The sequence below is a fragment of the Symphalangus syndactylus genome, chromosome 18 (genome assembly GCF_028878055.3).
Source record: "Symphalangus syndactylus isolate Jambi chromosome 18, NHGRI_mSymSyn1-v2.1_pri, whole genome shotgun sequence".
NCBI lineage: Eukaryota > Metazoa > Chordata > Mammalia > Primates > Hylobatidae > Symphalangus > Symphalangus syndactylus.
In genome coordinates, this window is record NC_072440.2 from 102,985,880 (window position 1) to 103,002,290 (window position 16,411).

A 16,411-nucleotide genomic window follows, 5' to 3' on the forward strand; every position below is an offset into this window, starting at 1 on the left:
TCGTTTCTACAAAAAATACAAAAATTAGCTAGGCGTGGTGGCAGGCGCTGGTAGTCCCAGGTACGTGGGAGGCTGAAGCAGGAGGACTGCTTGAGCCTGGGAGATCGAGGTTGCAATGAGTCATGATAGCACCACTGCACTCCAACCTCAGTGACAAAGCGAGACCTTGTCTCAAAAAAACAAAAACCAAACAAAACAAACAGTATCAGACACTCTGAGCTGAGAGTAGGAGAGGCCACCAGTGCCAGTGCAGGAAGTTCTATTTCCCTGAGACTTAAAGGGAACGAGAGGGGAGCAAGATGTGAACAAAGTGTTCACAGGTCAACCAGGAGAGGGCCGAGGTCTGCTCGTAGGTGTTTAATGAGAACCCCTATCCAGTTCATTCCATAATGGGAGAAACAGGCACACAATGAAAGTAAGTGGTTTGCTCCAGGTGCAGAGCTCCTTAAAGCAAGAGCAGAGAGTGGAATGGAATCCTGCCTTCCACTCTAAGGCTCCTTCCATTACACCATCTTCTCTCCCCAGAGAACATCCTCAGGGTCTAGGGCCACTCTCATCATTGCCACTGAGCAGCTCACCAACCTTGGAGAACGAAGCACATCCCCAAACGATGAAAGAACTAACACAGGAAAATCAGTGTGATGGAAGCTGAGAGCAAGAGCACTCAAGAACTGAAGCATCAAAGGGAAAAAAGCGCAGGAAAAAGCGAGTTTTAAACATGAAGGCAAGAACTAGCAGAGAATCAGGGTAGGATCTTCAAGGCAAAGTGGATAGTACACAAAAGACATGGGGAGGCCACGTGGTCAGCACCCAGGGAAGCTGGACAAATACTGCATCTGAGGCAGTAAGGCCCGGGGGTGGACAAGACAGGCTGGAGTCAAGAGTTTTGACTGCATCTCAAGGCACAGGCAGCCTCTTGGATTTCTGACAGTTTGAAAAAGGATTCTGAAGCACAAAACTTTTTAATTTTAATGAAGTCCCATTTACCTACTGTTTCATTTTTCACTTGTACTGTAAGGGTGCTATCTAAGGAACTATTGCCTAATCCAAGGTCATGAAGATTTATACTTATAAATCTCTTCCAAGAGGTTTATAGTCTCAGCTCTCATTTAGCTCTTTGACTCATTTTGAGTTAATTTTGATTATGGTGTGAGGTAAGGGACCAAGTTCCTTCTTTGCTTGTGGCTATCCAGCTGACCCAGCACAATTTGTTGAAAAGACTACTCTTTCTCCATTGTCTTGGCACCCTTGTTGAAAGTAAATCATCTCTAAATGTAAGGATTTATTTCTGGACTCTCAGTTCTATTTCATTGGTCTATATGTCTCTCCTTATGCCAGTACCACACTGTCTTGAATATTACAGTTTTGTGGTAAGTTCTGAAATCGGGAAATGTGAATCCTCCAATTTTGTTCTTCTTTTTCTAGATTGTTTTGGCGATTCTGGGTCCCTTGCGTTTCCACATGAACTTCAGGATCAGCTTGTCAATTTCTGCACGAAGGCAGCTGGGATTTCTGGAGGGGACTGCACTGAATGTGTAGATCAATTAGGGGAGTACTGTTATCTTCACAATAAGTCTTCCAACCCATGCACATGAGTATCTAGCACTGACTTTTTAAACTCTGCCAAAAAAGAAAAACCAAAAAACTCCACGTGAGCAATCAGTAACGTGCTGAGGCCCTCTCCATTACTGAACTGACAACCAACCCTGAAACAAGCAGAGCACAGGAGGGGAGAAATGAACTCATTTCCACAGAAAGTTCACACAGCACTCAAGCCTCTGGATAAACTAGGGCACACGCACATTCACGAGATGAGGATGGTCCCAGCTTCCACATTTTCTCAGAAGGGCGGAACATCGGCACCAAAATTTAGAGCAAATCCAGCTTTCAACATTGCTGAGAACAACGCTGTGGAAGGAATGTGGAGAAATACTGCTCACCTGTACAGCGTCTCTGTGAAAGACTAAAAATAAACCTGTCAGGAGACTCAACTGCACAACCAAGAAATACGTCTATTGATTTGGGGAGAAAAAAAGCCCTGCACAAAGTGGTGAAATCATGTGACAACACCGCTAACACTGTTCGTGCCACACATATTAATCAGAGCGATTTTCAGGTCTCACGAACAGGATAAGGGACATTCTTCTCAACAGAATCAGACCCTATGCCAGAAGGTGACAAAGAAATCACCCTGTTTTATTCTTTTCTTTAGATCAATTAAAGCATGCAGGCAAATCTGAATTTGTAAAAAACAGGAATATAATCTGTTTAACATAAAATTGAAACTGTTTTAGCGCGAATTACTTCAGCATCCTCTAGGTGACTCCCAGGCGACCCAGTAACAATAGCCTTTGTTAGCCTGTACAAAACGCCTGACTAGGTGAAGGCCTGACAGAGAAAACTGGCCCTTTCACATGACCAAGGTTTTGATTTTTAGAATACTATTTAAGGGAAAAGAATCTCTCCTTCTGGAGAGAAGAATAACATAAGAAGTAAGAGAGGCCGGGGCGGTCCATGTTGCCCCAATTCCTGGAGACTCCAATGTACTCTTCACTTTCCTAAGAGAGACGAAGACAACCTAAACTCGACTGAAAAAGCCTCAACGTGCAGGGACTGTTTGTGTGCCTGAGTATGCAGGGTAAGTGGGCACTTGGTGGAACCTCAAAAGGCTTTCATGAAATTCTACCAGTGTCCAACATCCTCTGTCCTGTGACACCCAGACAAGTCCTCAGAGCTCAGGCATCATCCTTGATCTTAACTTTTCTGTGGCCCATGAAGTGTTAGCCATTGGGTCTGGCCAACATAGAATCTGCCCAAATGACCAGTAGAATCCTTGGGCTGTCTAGGACTCTAGGATAACTCAAAAACTGACATTTTGCCCACTTCTCAGAAAGTCGGTGTCCAGACAATTCCTGTGATTGACAAGCTTGTCGAGGAGTCATTTCTGGAAGCTTAAAATGTCTCTGCCCAGGAGGGCTGTGATGTCCAATTCATTCCCCATCTTCTGAAGATACGACAGGTGTGTCCACCCACATGGGCACAACTGGGAGCTGGAGGCCTTGCAGAGCCAAGCACTGAGTCGTGGTCTAAGAACGGTGCTTTCAAATATCATTACCACCTATTCTCCATTATTTAAGGGTAATTCTTAAAAGACTCCAGAGAACCAGTTTGACGTGGAATAGATCAGGGTCAAATCCTGGCTCTGATGCCACTGTGTGAGCCCAGCAAGGGCACTTATCCTCAATCTCTCACAGAATAAAGTTGCCGACATGGCTGGCCGGGCGCAGTGGCTCACGCCTGTAACCCCAGCACTTTGGGAGGCTGAGGCAGGCGGATCACGAGGTGAGGAGTTCGAGACCAGCCTGGCCAACATGGTGAAACCCCATCTCTACTAAAACTACAAAAATTAGCCGGGCGTGGTGGTGCGTGCCTGTAATCCCAGCTAATTGGGAGGCTGAGGCAGATGAATTGCTTGAACCTGGGAGACAGAGGTTACAATGAGCCAAGATCGCACCACTGCACTCCAGCCTAGACGACAGAGGGAGACTCTGTCTCAAACAAACAAACAAAAAGTTGCAGACATGGGCAAACACTGCCTACCCTGTAAAGTGGCTTGTAAGGATCGTTGGCCACACTTGTAAAGTGCCTGGAAAACCTGAAAAGTGAGGTAAACAGGAAATGCCCTGCAATGGACAGGAGCAGGTCCCTCCTCCCCTAGAGCGAGGGGACTGTGGAATGTGATGCAGGCTGGACACAGAGAGGTGGGTGAGAGGCAGGTGACGCTGGAAGGCCTGGGTCAGGAGTAAGGGGAGGAGCCTAGAGCTGGGTATGACAGCAACTTGAGTCAGATAGGGAGGAGGGAAGAGGGGCAAGAGCCATGAAGACATGGGGCCAGAGGATGGACCAACAAGGAGGCTAAGGGATATGTCACACACAACAGCAGCAGCATCCATTCCTGTTGAACCTCTAAGAGCGTGACACCATGAGGGAAGGGAATTTGGTCACTATGGTATCTTTACCACCTAGGAGCTCAGTATTTGTTGAATGAACTATTAAGATAGTTTATTAATATTTATTAAGATTATTAATAAATAATTTTATTATTAAGATGATATGGTAAGTGCTCTACAGAAATGATCTCTTAGATCTCCTGAAAACTCTGAGGTTGGCTGTGTTATTCCTATTTGACGGACGGGGAGACCACGAGATGGAGAGGTCCAGGACAGGGCAGGGTAGGAAGAGGGAGACCCAGGATTCAAATGCCAAGATCCTTGCTCTTCTGCTCTGTTAGACAGCTACCCTAGCAACCCTACCCTAGTCAGAAGCTGTCCTCTCCACCAGCCCCACCTGCTGGGACTCTGCTAACTCCTGCCCCGCCCTCAGTTTTTTGTTTTTGTTTTGGAGATGGGGTCGTGCTCTGTTGCCCAGGCTGGAGTGCAGTGGTGCGATCTTGGCTCACTGCAACCTCCACCTCCCAGGCTCAAGGGGTCCTCTCACCTCGGCCTCCTGAGTAGCTGGGACTACAGGTGCATGTCACCACAACTGGCCAATTTTTTGACTTTTTGTAGAGATGGAATCTCACTATGTTGGCCAGGATGGTCTTGAACTCCTGGACTCAAGCAATCCACCTGCCTTGGCCTCCCAAAGTGCTGGGACTACAGCTGTGAGCCACCATGCCTGGTCTGCTAACTCCTAATCATCCTTCTAAGCCCCATCCCAGGTATCACAGCCTCTGGGAAGTCATCCCTGATGGCACCTGTCCAGCCCGCACTGGGCAGACACTGCCTCCTGGAGCTGATGTCCATGATTGCTCTCATCACACTGTGCCACAATTGCTTCTCTGTCCCCACCCCCAGAGCATGAGCCCCTGAAGGGGTGATAACCGGATCCATCTTGTTCTGTTGTGTTTGTGGAGTGCTGGCTTAGAGTAACAGTGGAAGAAAGGTTAGCTGGATGTGTGAATCAACAAACGCGTCCTCCACTGAGGCTGACATGGAGGCCAGAGCCAGGCTACCTAGCAGCTTGGCAGGAGAGGCAGGCAGGTGACCCCTGGCAGAGATCCCTGTGATGAAGGCCAGATCTGGGCATGTAAGATACGCGAACCCAGAGGCAGAAGAAAATTATGGCTGTGGTGGACCTTGGCTGCCTGAATGGCACAAACTGTTCTATCACATCCTACTACACAGGATGCTCAAAAAAGAAGGAGCAAGAGAAAGAGAGAGACAGAGACAGACAGAGAGAGACAGACACACACAGACACAGAGAAAGATCAACCATACTTGAGATCTGCAGAGTGGAAAACCATGGTGGTTTCAGCACTAGACCTGTGAGACCATGCCCCAGAGCCTGATCCTCCCCGTAGAAGCGCACAAGTCTGGGTGCTCCACATCAAACAGCAGAGAGAGCCTGCACACCAGTGATGAGGCTTTGGGACTCCGCCAGCACCCCAACAGGGTCCATCCTGGCAGAATGCCATCGGATGGACGACGTGGGATGGGGAAGGCAGGAGGTGAGGCTGACGGGGAGAGAGCTCACCCAAAGATGAGCAGTGCCAACGAGTTTAACTCTGTAGATAGGATCTTCTCCAAAAATCAAACACTATGGTACATAGGTCGGTCCTCATTGTATAATATTGCACTATGGGTGGTCACTGCACAATTTTTCAACTTTTCTCCGAGTATGAAAACCTTCACAAAGAAAAATAATGGAAATACCAAAGAGTAGTATTCTCCTTACAGAGAGCATAAAATATCAAGAACAAAACATGAATGGCCAGTGATTGGGAAGTGTGAGGTCACCGGGACCAGAACGGCACAGGCTCCACACTAAAACAAAGCTGCAGGGTCACAAAGAAACAGCAGCCCGAAGCTACCACACTGGAATGGCCACTCTTCATTCCTTCAATAACTGATGCTTGGGATTTACAGCAAGAGAAAGAGGAGCACTGGCTTCTACCAACCACCAAGGCAGTTTCTTTGGGGCACGTTACTTAATTTCTATGAACTGTTATTACACAGGTAGGGTTAGAATTTTTATAACACTGAATAAAAATCCTCTAACACCTTCAGTTGTCTAAGTCACAGAAGAAAATCCAACCAAAGGGAATGACAGCCTAAACAATAATGACCAAATGATCAATTCTTATTGCAAATTTGAGGTATACAAGATGGAACCCCATAATAAAAATCATTTTAAAACAGAAAATCTAGCATATTCACATCTGCTTATTACTTGCAACTGTGTTCAAAGATTGTCCAACTTGCTGAATGTCATCACCTAAAAGCAACGCAGAGCATGATACACAGAAAACATAACACGCCCACAACTAGGAGACTGTTGAGTTAGGTCTTGACAAGGAGCCAACTGGGCAGACAGCCAAAGAGGAATAGTAAAGGAGGTTCATTTGATCCCTCTGTGCAATCAGGGGCAGATGGGCTGGTCAACAAAAAACAACAAACTATAAAGAACTTCTGGTCTGTGCTGGTAAATTTGTTATTACTTTCCTGCAAAGCTGTAAATAACCAGCTCTCTCACAACAGCCCTTTTTCCCAAACCTAATTCTGCACAGCCAAAGCAAACACAGCCTTTGCACTGTGCCCAGAGGGCCATTTGGCCCCAGCAGCTGCTCTGCCTTATTTTAAACCTGAGCTTCGCTTCATGGGTTGGATCCTCCTTCTCAGACAAAGGCAGTTCTCAATCATTTCCAACGGCGCGCTGGGGAGCAGCCACCTTGGACGGCATTTTGGCGCCCGCCCTCGCACTACCTCCTCCTCGTTACCACTAGGCCACTCTTTTCTCCTTATGCCAAGTTCTTTTTTCTTTTTGTGCTTATATCCCATGTTTGGGAATATCAAAGCGTCAGGGCCTACATTCTCTAGACTAGGAGGAAGTCACCAGGTTGTAGGTCATTTCTAGCGCTAAATAGAACCTTACTCTGCCAATGTCTCACTTAGTTAACCCATCTTTATCAAAATTCTACTAAATGAGCACTGTGGCACTACTGTGCGATGGAAGAATGGCTCAGAAGGCAGGGTGGCATCCTCAGGCTGCTCGAGGTCCGGCTGGAGAAAAGGCATCGTGCACTTAAGGCACAGCCAACACTCAAAAAGAGGAATAGGCTGTGATTCAAACGGGGCTTTCAAATAGGACCTGCTCTGTGAACTCAGATCACTGTGGGCTGGGGTGATCAGAGGCAGCGCTCCAGAGGTCGGGCTTCAGATGGACTAGAAATATGTGTAGAATTCAGGCCAGGCACACTGGCTCACGCCTGTAATCCCAGCACTTTGGGAGGCCAAGGTGGGCGGATCACTAGGTCAGGAGATCAAGACCATCCTGGCCAACATGGTGAAACTCCGTCTCTACTAAAATACAAAAAATTAGCCGGGCGTGGTGGCGTGTGCCTGTAGTCCCAGCTTCTCAGGGGGCTGAGGCAGGAGAATTGCTTGAACCAGGGAGGCAGAGGTTGCAGTGAGCCAAGATCATGCCATTGCACTCCAGCCTGGCGACAGAGCAAGACTAAATCTCAAAAAAAAAGAAAGAAAGATGTGTAGAATTCAGCCAGTCAGGGGAGAGAAAAGGAGGGAGTGAGGGAGGGACCTGCTTCATCATCACAAAGGAACAGCAGCAAAAGTGTAAACTGTAAACCCAGAAAATGTCCACTTCCCTAATATTTGTGCAAACTCTTCAGCCTTTAATAAAATCTACAACAATGAAAGGTGAGGGGTTAAAATAAAAAATGTTACTAGCCATTAATATATAAAAGGAATATATATATATATGTTCATGAATAAAACATGCAAAATTCTGCAATTTATTAAAATACTGAACTACTTACTCTCCTAGACTTCGGTCACAAAAGGTAAATGCATTTGGGAGAAAAACAACAATATTCAGTTATAGTACAAGAACTTACAATAAAATAGAGCTCACCAAACTGCCAACAGGGAACTTTATGCTCTGTCAAGTAGTTTAGCAATTTCTCTAAAATCACTAGGTATACGTTTAGACACATTCCTTTTATTGACAAGGAAATGGATTTATACTAAATTCACATTATGATACCCACGTTGTAGTGAAAATATAGTAAAATTATATTTAAAACTTACTTTTTAATGGCTTTTTAAAAACAAGTCCCCACAACACAAATTGTCCCTGGTGACGTGATAGCACACAGAGACGTCATTACAGAAAGAGGGGAAGTAAGAGAATTAAGGATTTCTGCCTGTCATGATGGAGGCAGCTGTTAAGAAAAGCTCATGCCTCATATTTTATAGAACACAACCTCAGGGCTGGCAGAGCCCCAGCTGGTCATTTGCTACGTGCCTAGGCCCAAAGGGGCAGAGTCCACATATGTCAGGGTAGGGAAATGACAGAGGGCCAGGTACAGGATAAATAGCACAAATGACACATGGTCTCTGTGACGAAGCCACCGAGAGCCCCTTATCTAGCAACTGACAGAGAACAGGCTTTATACACCGCCATTAAGGCCACGCATGTAGTAAATGCTTCCTCCTGAAATAAACGTATTTTAAAAGATGGTTTTATAGAACAAAACTGCAAGAATACATTAAATGTTTTACTGCTGCCTGACACAGCCTGAGTGAACTGTGAGCTCCTAGAAGACATGAACTTCATGTTCTTCAGGCCCAAAGCCTCCAAGAATAGGGCGAAAACTGCAATCTTTCAAAATTAAATCCCCTCACCTCTTTCTGTTCAACCTGCAATGCGGATTTCAAAATATCTCGAAGCTGTATCAACTGCCTTCTTTCTTCATCCTGGGCCTGTTTGATCTTTAAAAACACACACACACAACAGAATGAATCAGAAAATTAAGACTGAGGTACAGTGAAACACTGGTGCTCATGGGGCCATTTCCACACAGTGTGACAACTGCCTCCCTCGCTGGTCAAACCTTCCCTCCCACCACGACAGAGGACAGGCGTGGGAACGCCACACTCCACGTGGGCGGCACAGCATGAAAACACAGATTACAAAGAAGCGACATTTAGATGAAAATGTCTGTTGCATTAAGACGGTTTTAAACCACGGTGGCAGGGAAGCTACTCACCGTGTGAAGATCTGTAGACAGCGTTTCAATGGAAGGTTTCAGGCTTTCCACGGCTTTGAGTCCATCCTGAAAAAAACTAGCAGGAAAAAGAAGAAAACAGAGATGACACTTCACAAAGGAAAAAATAATTTTGTCAGACGGATTAAAAAACTTCTTTAAAGTGACTGAAGTCATTATGTAACTCCTGGGGGAAAAGACTATATGAACAGAACCTTAAAATATCAGGCAATCCAAGAATAAAATGACACTCAAAATTAGCAGGAGCGAATAGAAAAGGAATTGGAATAAGCTTAAGTATTTGAGATTTTTCTCGACCCATATAAAATGAGGCCTTGATTTTCAGTTTATAACAGGAGAGGGTTCTGCATCTGAAGCCAGAAAGGCCATGGGGCACAAGTGGAAGACAGTAAAGAATGTGCCGCAACAGGCGACCGCTACATGGAAAAGAGAAGGAATGCAGAGGCCGGGTACAGTGGCTCATGCCTATAATCCCAGGGTGAAGGATTTGGGGAGGCCAAGGTGGGAGGATCACTAGAGACTAGGAGTTCAAGACCAGCTGACCAACGTAGCAAAAACCCCTAAAAATACTCTACTAAAAATACAAAAAATACAAAAATACAAAAAGCTACTACTCGGGAGGCTGAGGCACAAGAATTGCTTGAACCCGGGAGGTGGAGGCTGCAGTGAGCCGAGATCACGCCACTGCATTCTGGCCTGGCGACAGAGTGAGACTGTCTCTCAAAAAAAAAAAAAAAAAAAAAAAAAAGGAGAAAGAGAGAGAGAGAGAGAGAAATAATGCAGAAAAGAACCAAGCAGCTTTGACGGCCACACTGTATCTGCGGGGTAGGAAACCGTGGATGGAGAACTTGAGATCAAATATCAAGAGGAATTTTTTATTTTAAGGCTGAGAACTCAATGCTGTGAGGTCACCTATAACAAGTGATTCACGAAATACAACAGAGGCTGGACAAGTTTTTCTGCTGCAGCCATGGGCTGGTGTTCAGCGCTGCCTCTGGAGGGTGCTGTGTGTAACTCTTTTGAGAGGAAGGAAGAAAGGGCATTTCCATGAGCAAAGGAGAAAGTTCCAACTTGTAATGAGGCCTGATGCGGCCCCAGCCTGCAGCTCCAGCCTCAACCCACACCATTCCACCCCCGCTTCGTTCACTCAGTTCCAGACACTCCGGCCTTTTCTCCCTTCCTCCACGACCACCAAGTTCTCCTGCCCCAGGCCCTCTGCATTCTGTTTCTTCTCTCTAAATGCTTCTCCTAAGGTGTGTCTGCTTCACCTGGCTGATTTCCACTCATTCTTCAAGTTTTAGGTTAAACATCCCCAGTTAGTGAGGCCTTCCATAATCCCCTACAAGTTATTCGCCTATAAGAGGCCTTCTTATACTTTCTCAGAGCATTTTGTATTTTGCTTCAAAACACTTGCTGCAACTGCAATTATGTATTCATTAGTGTGATTGTTTAAAATAGAATTCCCTCATTAGATCTGAAGTTCTAGGAGGCACAAAGTACCCGCAAAGTTTGGTGTATTTCAAGCACATGCCATTTATTGAATGAATAAATAACTTAATAAAGGATAGACTGTCACCAACTTTAGCCAGTTCATTGGATACCAAGGAGACTATCTTTAAAAAGTGATCTGGGTTTCACATGTGTCATGTGAAGTGATGTTTACTTCTTTTAAACTCAGCAGTAGCTCTGTGGGTGTTTCCCAGACCAAGTGCGTCACACACAGAAGGCGCTGTGAAAGCACTGCAGCATGGCGTTTAACGCAGCAGCTCCAAGGAGGAAGGAGAGGGACACACAGGCCGTGGGGCATGAACTCTGACCGGTGTTTATTAGGAGTCACAGAGGTCAGGATGCTAGAATGTTTTCATTCATCTTTAGATAGACACACAATTCTTTATTTTATACTCTTGTTCCTGTATTTTAATAGGTTTTTTTCTGAATACAGAATGCTTCTGAACTCATCTAATTCTTGTATTTTATTTACATGTTTTTCTTTATGTAACTATTTTCTTAATCACTTCAAATTCTTGTGAAATAGGTAGGAGGACAGAGATCTCTAAGATCTAAGATAAGGAGTAGGAAAAATATTACAGGTGATAAATGCAAAACCACCCAGGGAGAGGGAGCAGGTGTACAGCTCCAAGAACCTTTGCGACCTGGCAGTTCTCCCTACGGTGAGACAGACAGCGAGAGCGAGAGCACGTGAGCATGAGCCCTGTAGTGGAATCAAGTGCTCAGATGACTTCTCGTCAGGACGCTGTTTCCAGCATGACAATGAATGGTGTACTTGGAATAACAATATGAATTTGGATTTAGATTTAGATTTCATCTTTGTAATAGCCCAGCCAATCTTCACCATCCACCTACCTGGAAAATTTCCTCCCTCTGATTTTTCAAAGTGCTGACCTTCCCGTACCCTCCTTGAGGCGTGTCTTGGCACCCAGACACCCCTTCAAAGTGCAGTCAGCCCTGGCGTCAGGAGAAACTTCAAGAAAAGGAAGACTATTCCTTCTCCGCTGGCTGCTATCCCTATGACAGTCCTAACTACACAGCCCCAGAACATTTTCTTAAGTTGAGCCCATTAACACTTTTCCAAGCTTCACAGAACTTTTACCATCAACATTACCCAATCAAATTTTGTTGTCTATTAAACGTTTTCTAGCCTGCCTCACCAGGCTAGAAGGGGTGTATTTCTATCCTTTAAAATACGCCCACTTAGAGGCAATTATCAAACCACCAAGCAGAGCAGCTCCCTTCTTCTCTGGGCCCCACACACCGTGTCAGGGCCCCTCCTGCAGCCTTCATGCCACCACATTCCAATGCGGTGTCTGCTGATGGGGTCTGCCTGTGACACCCGCCCCTCCCTCCTCTGCAAGCTTCTGCAGCATCCGGGGCTGAGCCTCATCTTGACCATGCATTCCAAGTTCACTGAGCAACAGCTGGTCACAGTGGTTTCCAGCAGGTATTGGCTCAAAGAACAAGTCAAGTCAACACTCATCACCACCTTTCAAACGATGGCTCTAATTTTTTTTGAGACAGAGTCTTGCTCTGTCGCCCAGGCTGGGGTGCAGCAACATGATCTCAGCTCACTGCAACCTCCGCCTCCCAGGTTCAAGTGATTCTCCAGCCTCAGTCTCCCGAGTAGCCAGGACTACAGGTGTGCACTACCGCATCCAGCTAATTTTTGTATTTTTAGTAGAGACCAGGTTTCACCATGTTGGCCAGGCTGGTCTCAAACTCCTGACCTCAGGTGATCCACCCCCTTGGCCTCCCGAAGTGCTGGGATTTCAGGCATGAGCCACCGTGCCTTGCCACACCATGGCTGTCTTTGTTTTATAATGTTATAATGCCCTACTTCTAGATTCCACTAGCGTATAGGATCTTCACTGTTCAGGAGCAAAGGCTAATAAGACAAGTTTTCAAGATATTCCAGGAACGAGGTAGAGATGAAAATTCCTTCCTTAAATAAAATAAAAATAAAAGAACATGAAGTATTCTTAAGAACACTTAAAGTGAAAAAGAAAAATGAAGAAAAAGCAAAATAACGCATATCTAAGTAGTTCCAAGGGTCAACAGCCAAACCTGAGCCCTGGAATCTGGTTTACACAGTGGCATCTTCACCCTGGCGGAGCACAGCAGTGTGCAGAGGCCCGTGTCTGCCCAGCAGGGCACAGCACCCACCAGGCAAAGCTGTGCCCTTGGGGGCGAGAAGTGGAAACTGGGCGTGTGTGATGGGGGAATGAGAGGAGCTCCCACATGTGGAAACACAGAAGGCTGCGAGCTCTTCTCACTCTACAGCTGAGTCGCTCGGGCTCCACGTTGTAGCCTCCAGAATGTGAATTAAGAAAGTCAAAGCTGCTTGACTGATTTGAAGAGCAGGCAGTGTACACACTCTCTCTCATATCCAAAAAGGAAGTAATGGAAGATTCATATTTTTAAAGGTTACTGAGCTCATGTCCATAAAAGGCCAACTACTTCACTTTTCCACAAGTGGTCTGTTGCTACCCAACTGATTGGTTTGGGCAAAATAAAGGGGCGGGGGGAGGAAATCCCAGAATAGCTTCTTCTTAAAAATAAAATATCAGCAAGGAAGCGACCCACTTCCTAAATTGCCTGACATAAGAACTGAAGAAGTAATTTGCATGCTCATCACAAAGTAAGAATTTTGAGTCTCCATAAAATAATTCATCTTGAAAACTATACAATTGCAAGGTCTTTTCCACCAAGTAGAGATGAGCTCTCTTTTTAAAATTTTTAATATAAATTCATGGGGTAGAAGTGCAGTTTTGTTATAGGCCTGGTGGTCAACTTAGGGCTTTTAGGGTATCCATCACCTTAATAGGTATTGTACCTATTAAGTATTAATAATTTCTCATCATCCCCACTCCCCTCACCCTCCTGAGACTCCGCTGTCACTCTACTCTCTACATCCATGGGTATGCCTTTTTTAGCACCCACTTAAGAGTGAGAACATGCGATATTTGTCTTTCTGCGGCTGGCTTGTTTCACTTAAGATAATGACTTTCAGTTCTATCCCTATTGCTGCAAAAGACATGATTTCTTTTTTTTTTTTTGTTAAATGGCTGAAGCTCTCTTTTAACTTTGGATGAACCACTCAGCACATCCTCCTTTGCCGCCTGACCTCAAGTGCTTTAGAAATGCAACATCATCAAAGCTGTATTAAGAATTCCAAAGCAGAGCTCAGTTCAATTCCACAGCACAATTCACTGCTGCAAATATGTGCCACACACTGTAGATATAAAACAAATAAATGGCATGGCCCCTTAAGAGTGCATAGTTCAGCGGCACAGAGACGCAAGGAAGATGTCATCACGGAGACAAGCAGATGGTGTGGCGGCAACACAGGAGGAAGAAAAGGAATTCTAAAAGGAAGAAGCATCGCAAAGCAGGAATGATCCATAAGCTGGGTCCTAGGAGGAACAGAAGACAAGGAGGGAACAAAGGAAAGAGGCCTTCTAGGAAAAGAAACAATTGTGTACAAAGGGAGGTCGCTGGCGGCACAGCCTGCTCTGGGAAGGTAAGCAGACAGGCGTTGCAATTCCACAAGGAAAAGATTTCCTGTCAGTCCACATCTTCCACTCCCGCTGTCATGAAGCCAGCTGGGCCATCGTCATCTCTGGGCTGCACAGGGACAGAAGCTGTGTACCCAAGCAATTGCCCACATCCACCCTTGTCCTGTCTGGTTCCTTCTCCACAACATGCAGAGTAATCTTGTTACAGCCGAGAAGCTTCCTGAAGCTGCTTCTAACCAACACCACTGTCTCTCTCCCTATCACTGTTTTGCCTTTTCATAAACTCAGTTAAACATTGGCTCATGTTTCCTACTTGCCTCCCCCATGAGACTCCAGGGTCTGTCAAGGCAAGAACTTTGTTTTCCTCCTTACTGCATCACCAAAACCCCTAATAGCACCTGGCATATCACAGGAGCACATACAAATGATCCTCTGCTTCAATCTCTTCAAGAGCTTTCCAACATATTTGGGATAAAATCTAAAAACTTTTGCAAGACGTCTGGGGCCATCCACATCCCTAAGGCTTTTCCACGCAGTTTCGTTTCACACCACTCTCCTTTTTCACTGAGCTTATGTCACCTTGGCCTTTTTCCTGCCTTAAGACCTAGACCCTGCCTGGAATGTTCTTCCCCCACTCCTTATCTGCCGGCTCCTACTCATACTTTAGATCTCAGATCCATGTCTCCTCAGAGAGGCCTGCAGCTCATTCATGAAACAGCCAAGTACCTACTGTGTTCCGGGCACTGTGTGCTGGCTGTTGCAGACTGTATCAGGGAACAAAATAGAAAAACAAAAAAACAAAAAGCCTACCCTAAATCTTTATCTAAATCAGGTCCCTCTATTATATTCTTTCTTAGATTCCTATACTTTAAAACAATTTTTTAAGCATCTAATTAGAAATTTGTCTCTTTCAGTCTAACTTCCCTACTTGACTCTTTGAGCAGGAACTATGCCAGCAGTGCACATCACTGTGTCTCTCGCCTCTGGTCCAGCGCCTGACATACAGCATGTGCTCAATAAAAGTGTGTTGGGTGGGTCAGTGAAGGAGCCAGAGGCCTGTCTCTATCAGTGACTGGGGGTCGACGAGCAGAAGCCAGGTCAGAGACGTGGGTCAGACTAAAGTACCGACATAGATGGCAAAGCTGAGTACTTGAGCAGCCCCTGCACGTGGAATTCTCTCCTTCTCCTCTACTAACATCTTCCTTTGCTCATCGCAGTCACTGGCTCTACAGGATAATATATAAAAGTGTTTTCTTATTTTAAAACACTGCATTAACATCGTATCATTTATCTTTTAACAAACATCTGAGAGTTGTGGAATAGGTCAAACTAGTTTGTCCCTCTACAAAAAGAGCAAAAAAATAAATATATTTGGCAATTACTACAGATTTTTTATATTGTATATATGCTTTTATTTTTAATTAAGATATAATCCCTAAGCCATAAAGCCATAAAATTCATCCTTTTAAAGTGATTTTTAGTAAATTCACAAAGTTGTGCAATCATTAGCACTCACTTCCAGAATATTTTCAATATCCCACAAAGAAATCCTATACCCGTTAGCAGCCATTTCCCATTTCCTTTTTCCTCCAAGCTGCAGCAATCACTCACCTGCTTTCTGTCTCTGTAGACGTACCTATTCCTGACCTTCCAAATAAATGGGATCATACAGTACATGGCCTCTTGTGTCTGGCTTCCTTCACTGAACGTGTTCTCAATGTTTACCCGTGTTGTCGCAAGAGTCAGCACCTCATTCCCTTTACTGTAGACTTCTACGTGAGTGTTTATTTCCTATGAGCTATCTATAGATCTACCAGAAGTTGCCACACATGAAGAAACATTTAAGATAACACAACAGAGAAGAACTTACTTGCATTGGGCATGAAAATATTTGATCAGATTCTGAAGTAAATCTACTCCCTTTTTAATCTTGATTTCGTTGACCTTCAGCAGATACTGTTGAAAAATGAAAAGGAAATGTCACAGAAGTAAGCAGAATATGAGTTTAAAAGGAGCTTCTGAGGACTGAGATGATTCCTTCTACTTCTCTGGCATCGTTTACAATGCGTAGAGCGCATGATCGACACTTAGTATCTCCTGGATTCCATAACCGTTTCTTTATTTTGGGGCCACATGAATTAATCTGATGGTCAGATAATTAAATATTGAAGTGCCAAAAACTCCTAGTAATAAGACAGTCTATCTTAGCCTGCTAGGAGAAATCTTCACTCTAGCTGCATGGAAGACTATGGATGGTTCAAATAAATGGGATTTCTAACCATCTCAAACATACTTC

General features: G+C 44.9%; 1 protein-coding gene across 5 annotated transcripts in view; it reads right to left on the reverse strand.

Moving 5' to 3' along the window:
- The window catches only part of ASAP2 (ArfGAP with SH3 domain, ankyrin repeat and PH domain 2), a 199,553-nt gene that overhangs the window by 62,910 nt on the left and 120,232 nt on the right, over nt 1-16,411 (reverse strand). For all 5 annotated transcript variants that reach the window (XM_055253844.2, XM_055253845.2, XM_055253843.2 and 2 more), the window contains 3 exons: nt 15,986-16,071; nt 9,068-9,143; nt 8,703-8,789 (listed from right to left, as the gene is read on the reverse strand). In XM_055253844.2, the coding sequence (XP_055109819.1) occupies nt 8,703-8,789; nt 9,068-9,143; nt 15,986-16,071 (249 nt within the window). The remainder of the gene's footprint in view (nt 1-8,702; nt 8,790-9,067; nt 9,144-15,985; nt 16,072-16,411) is intronic.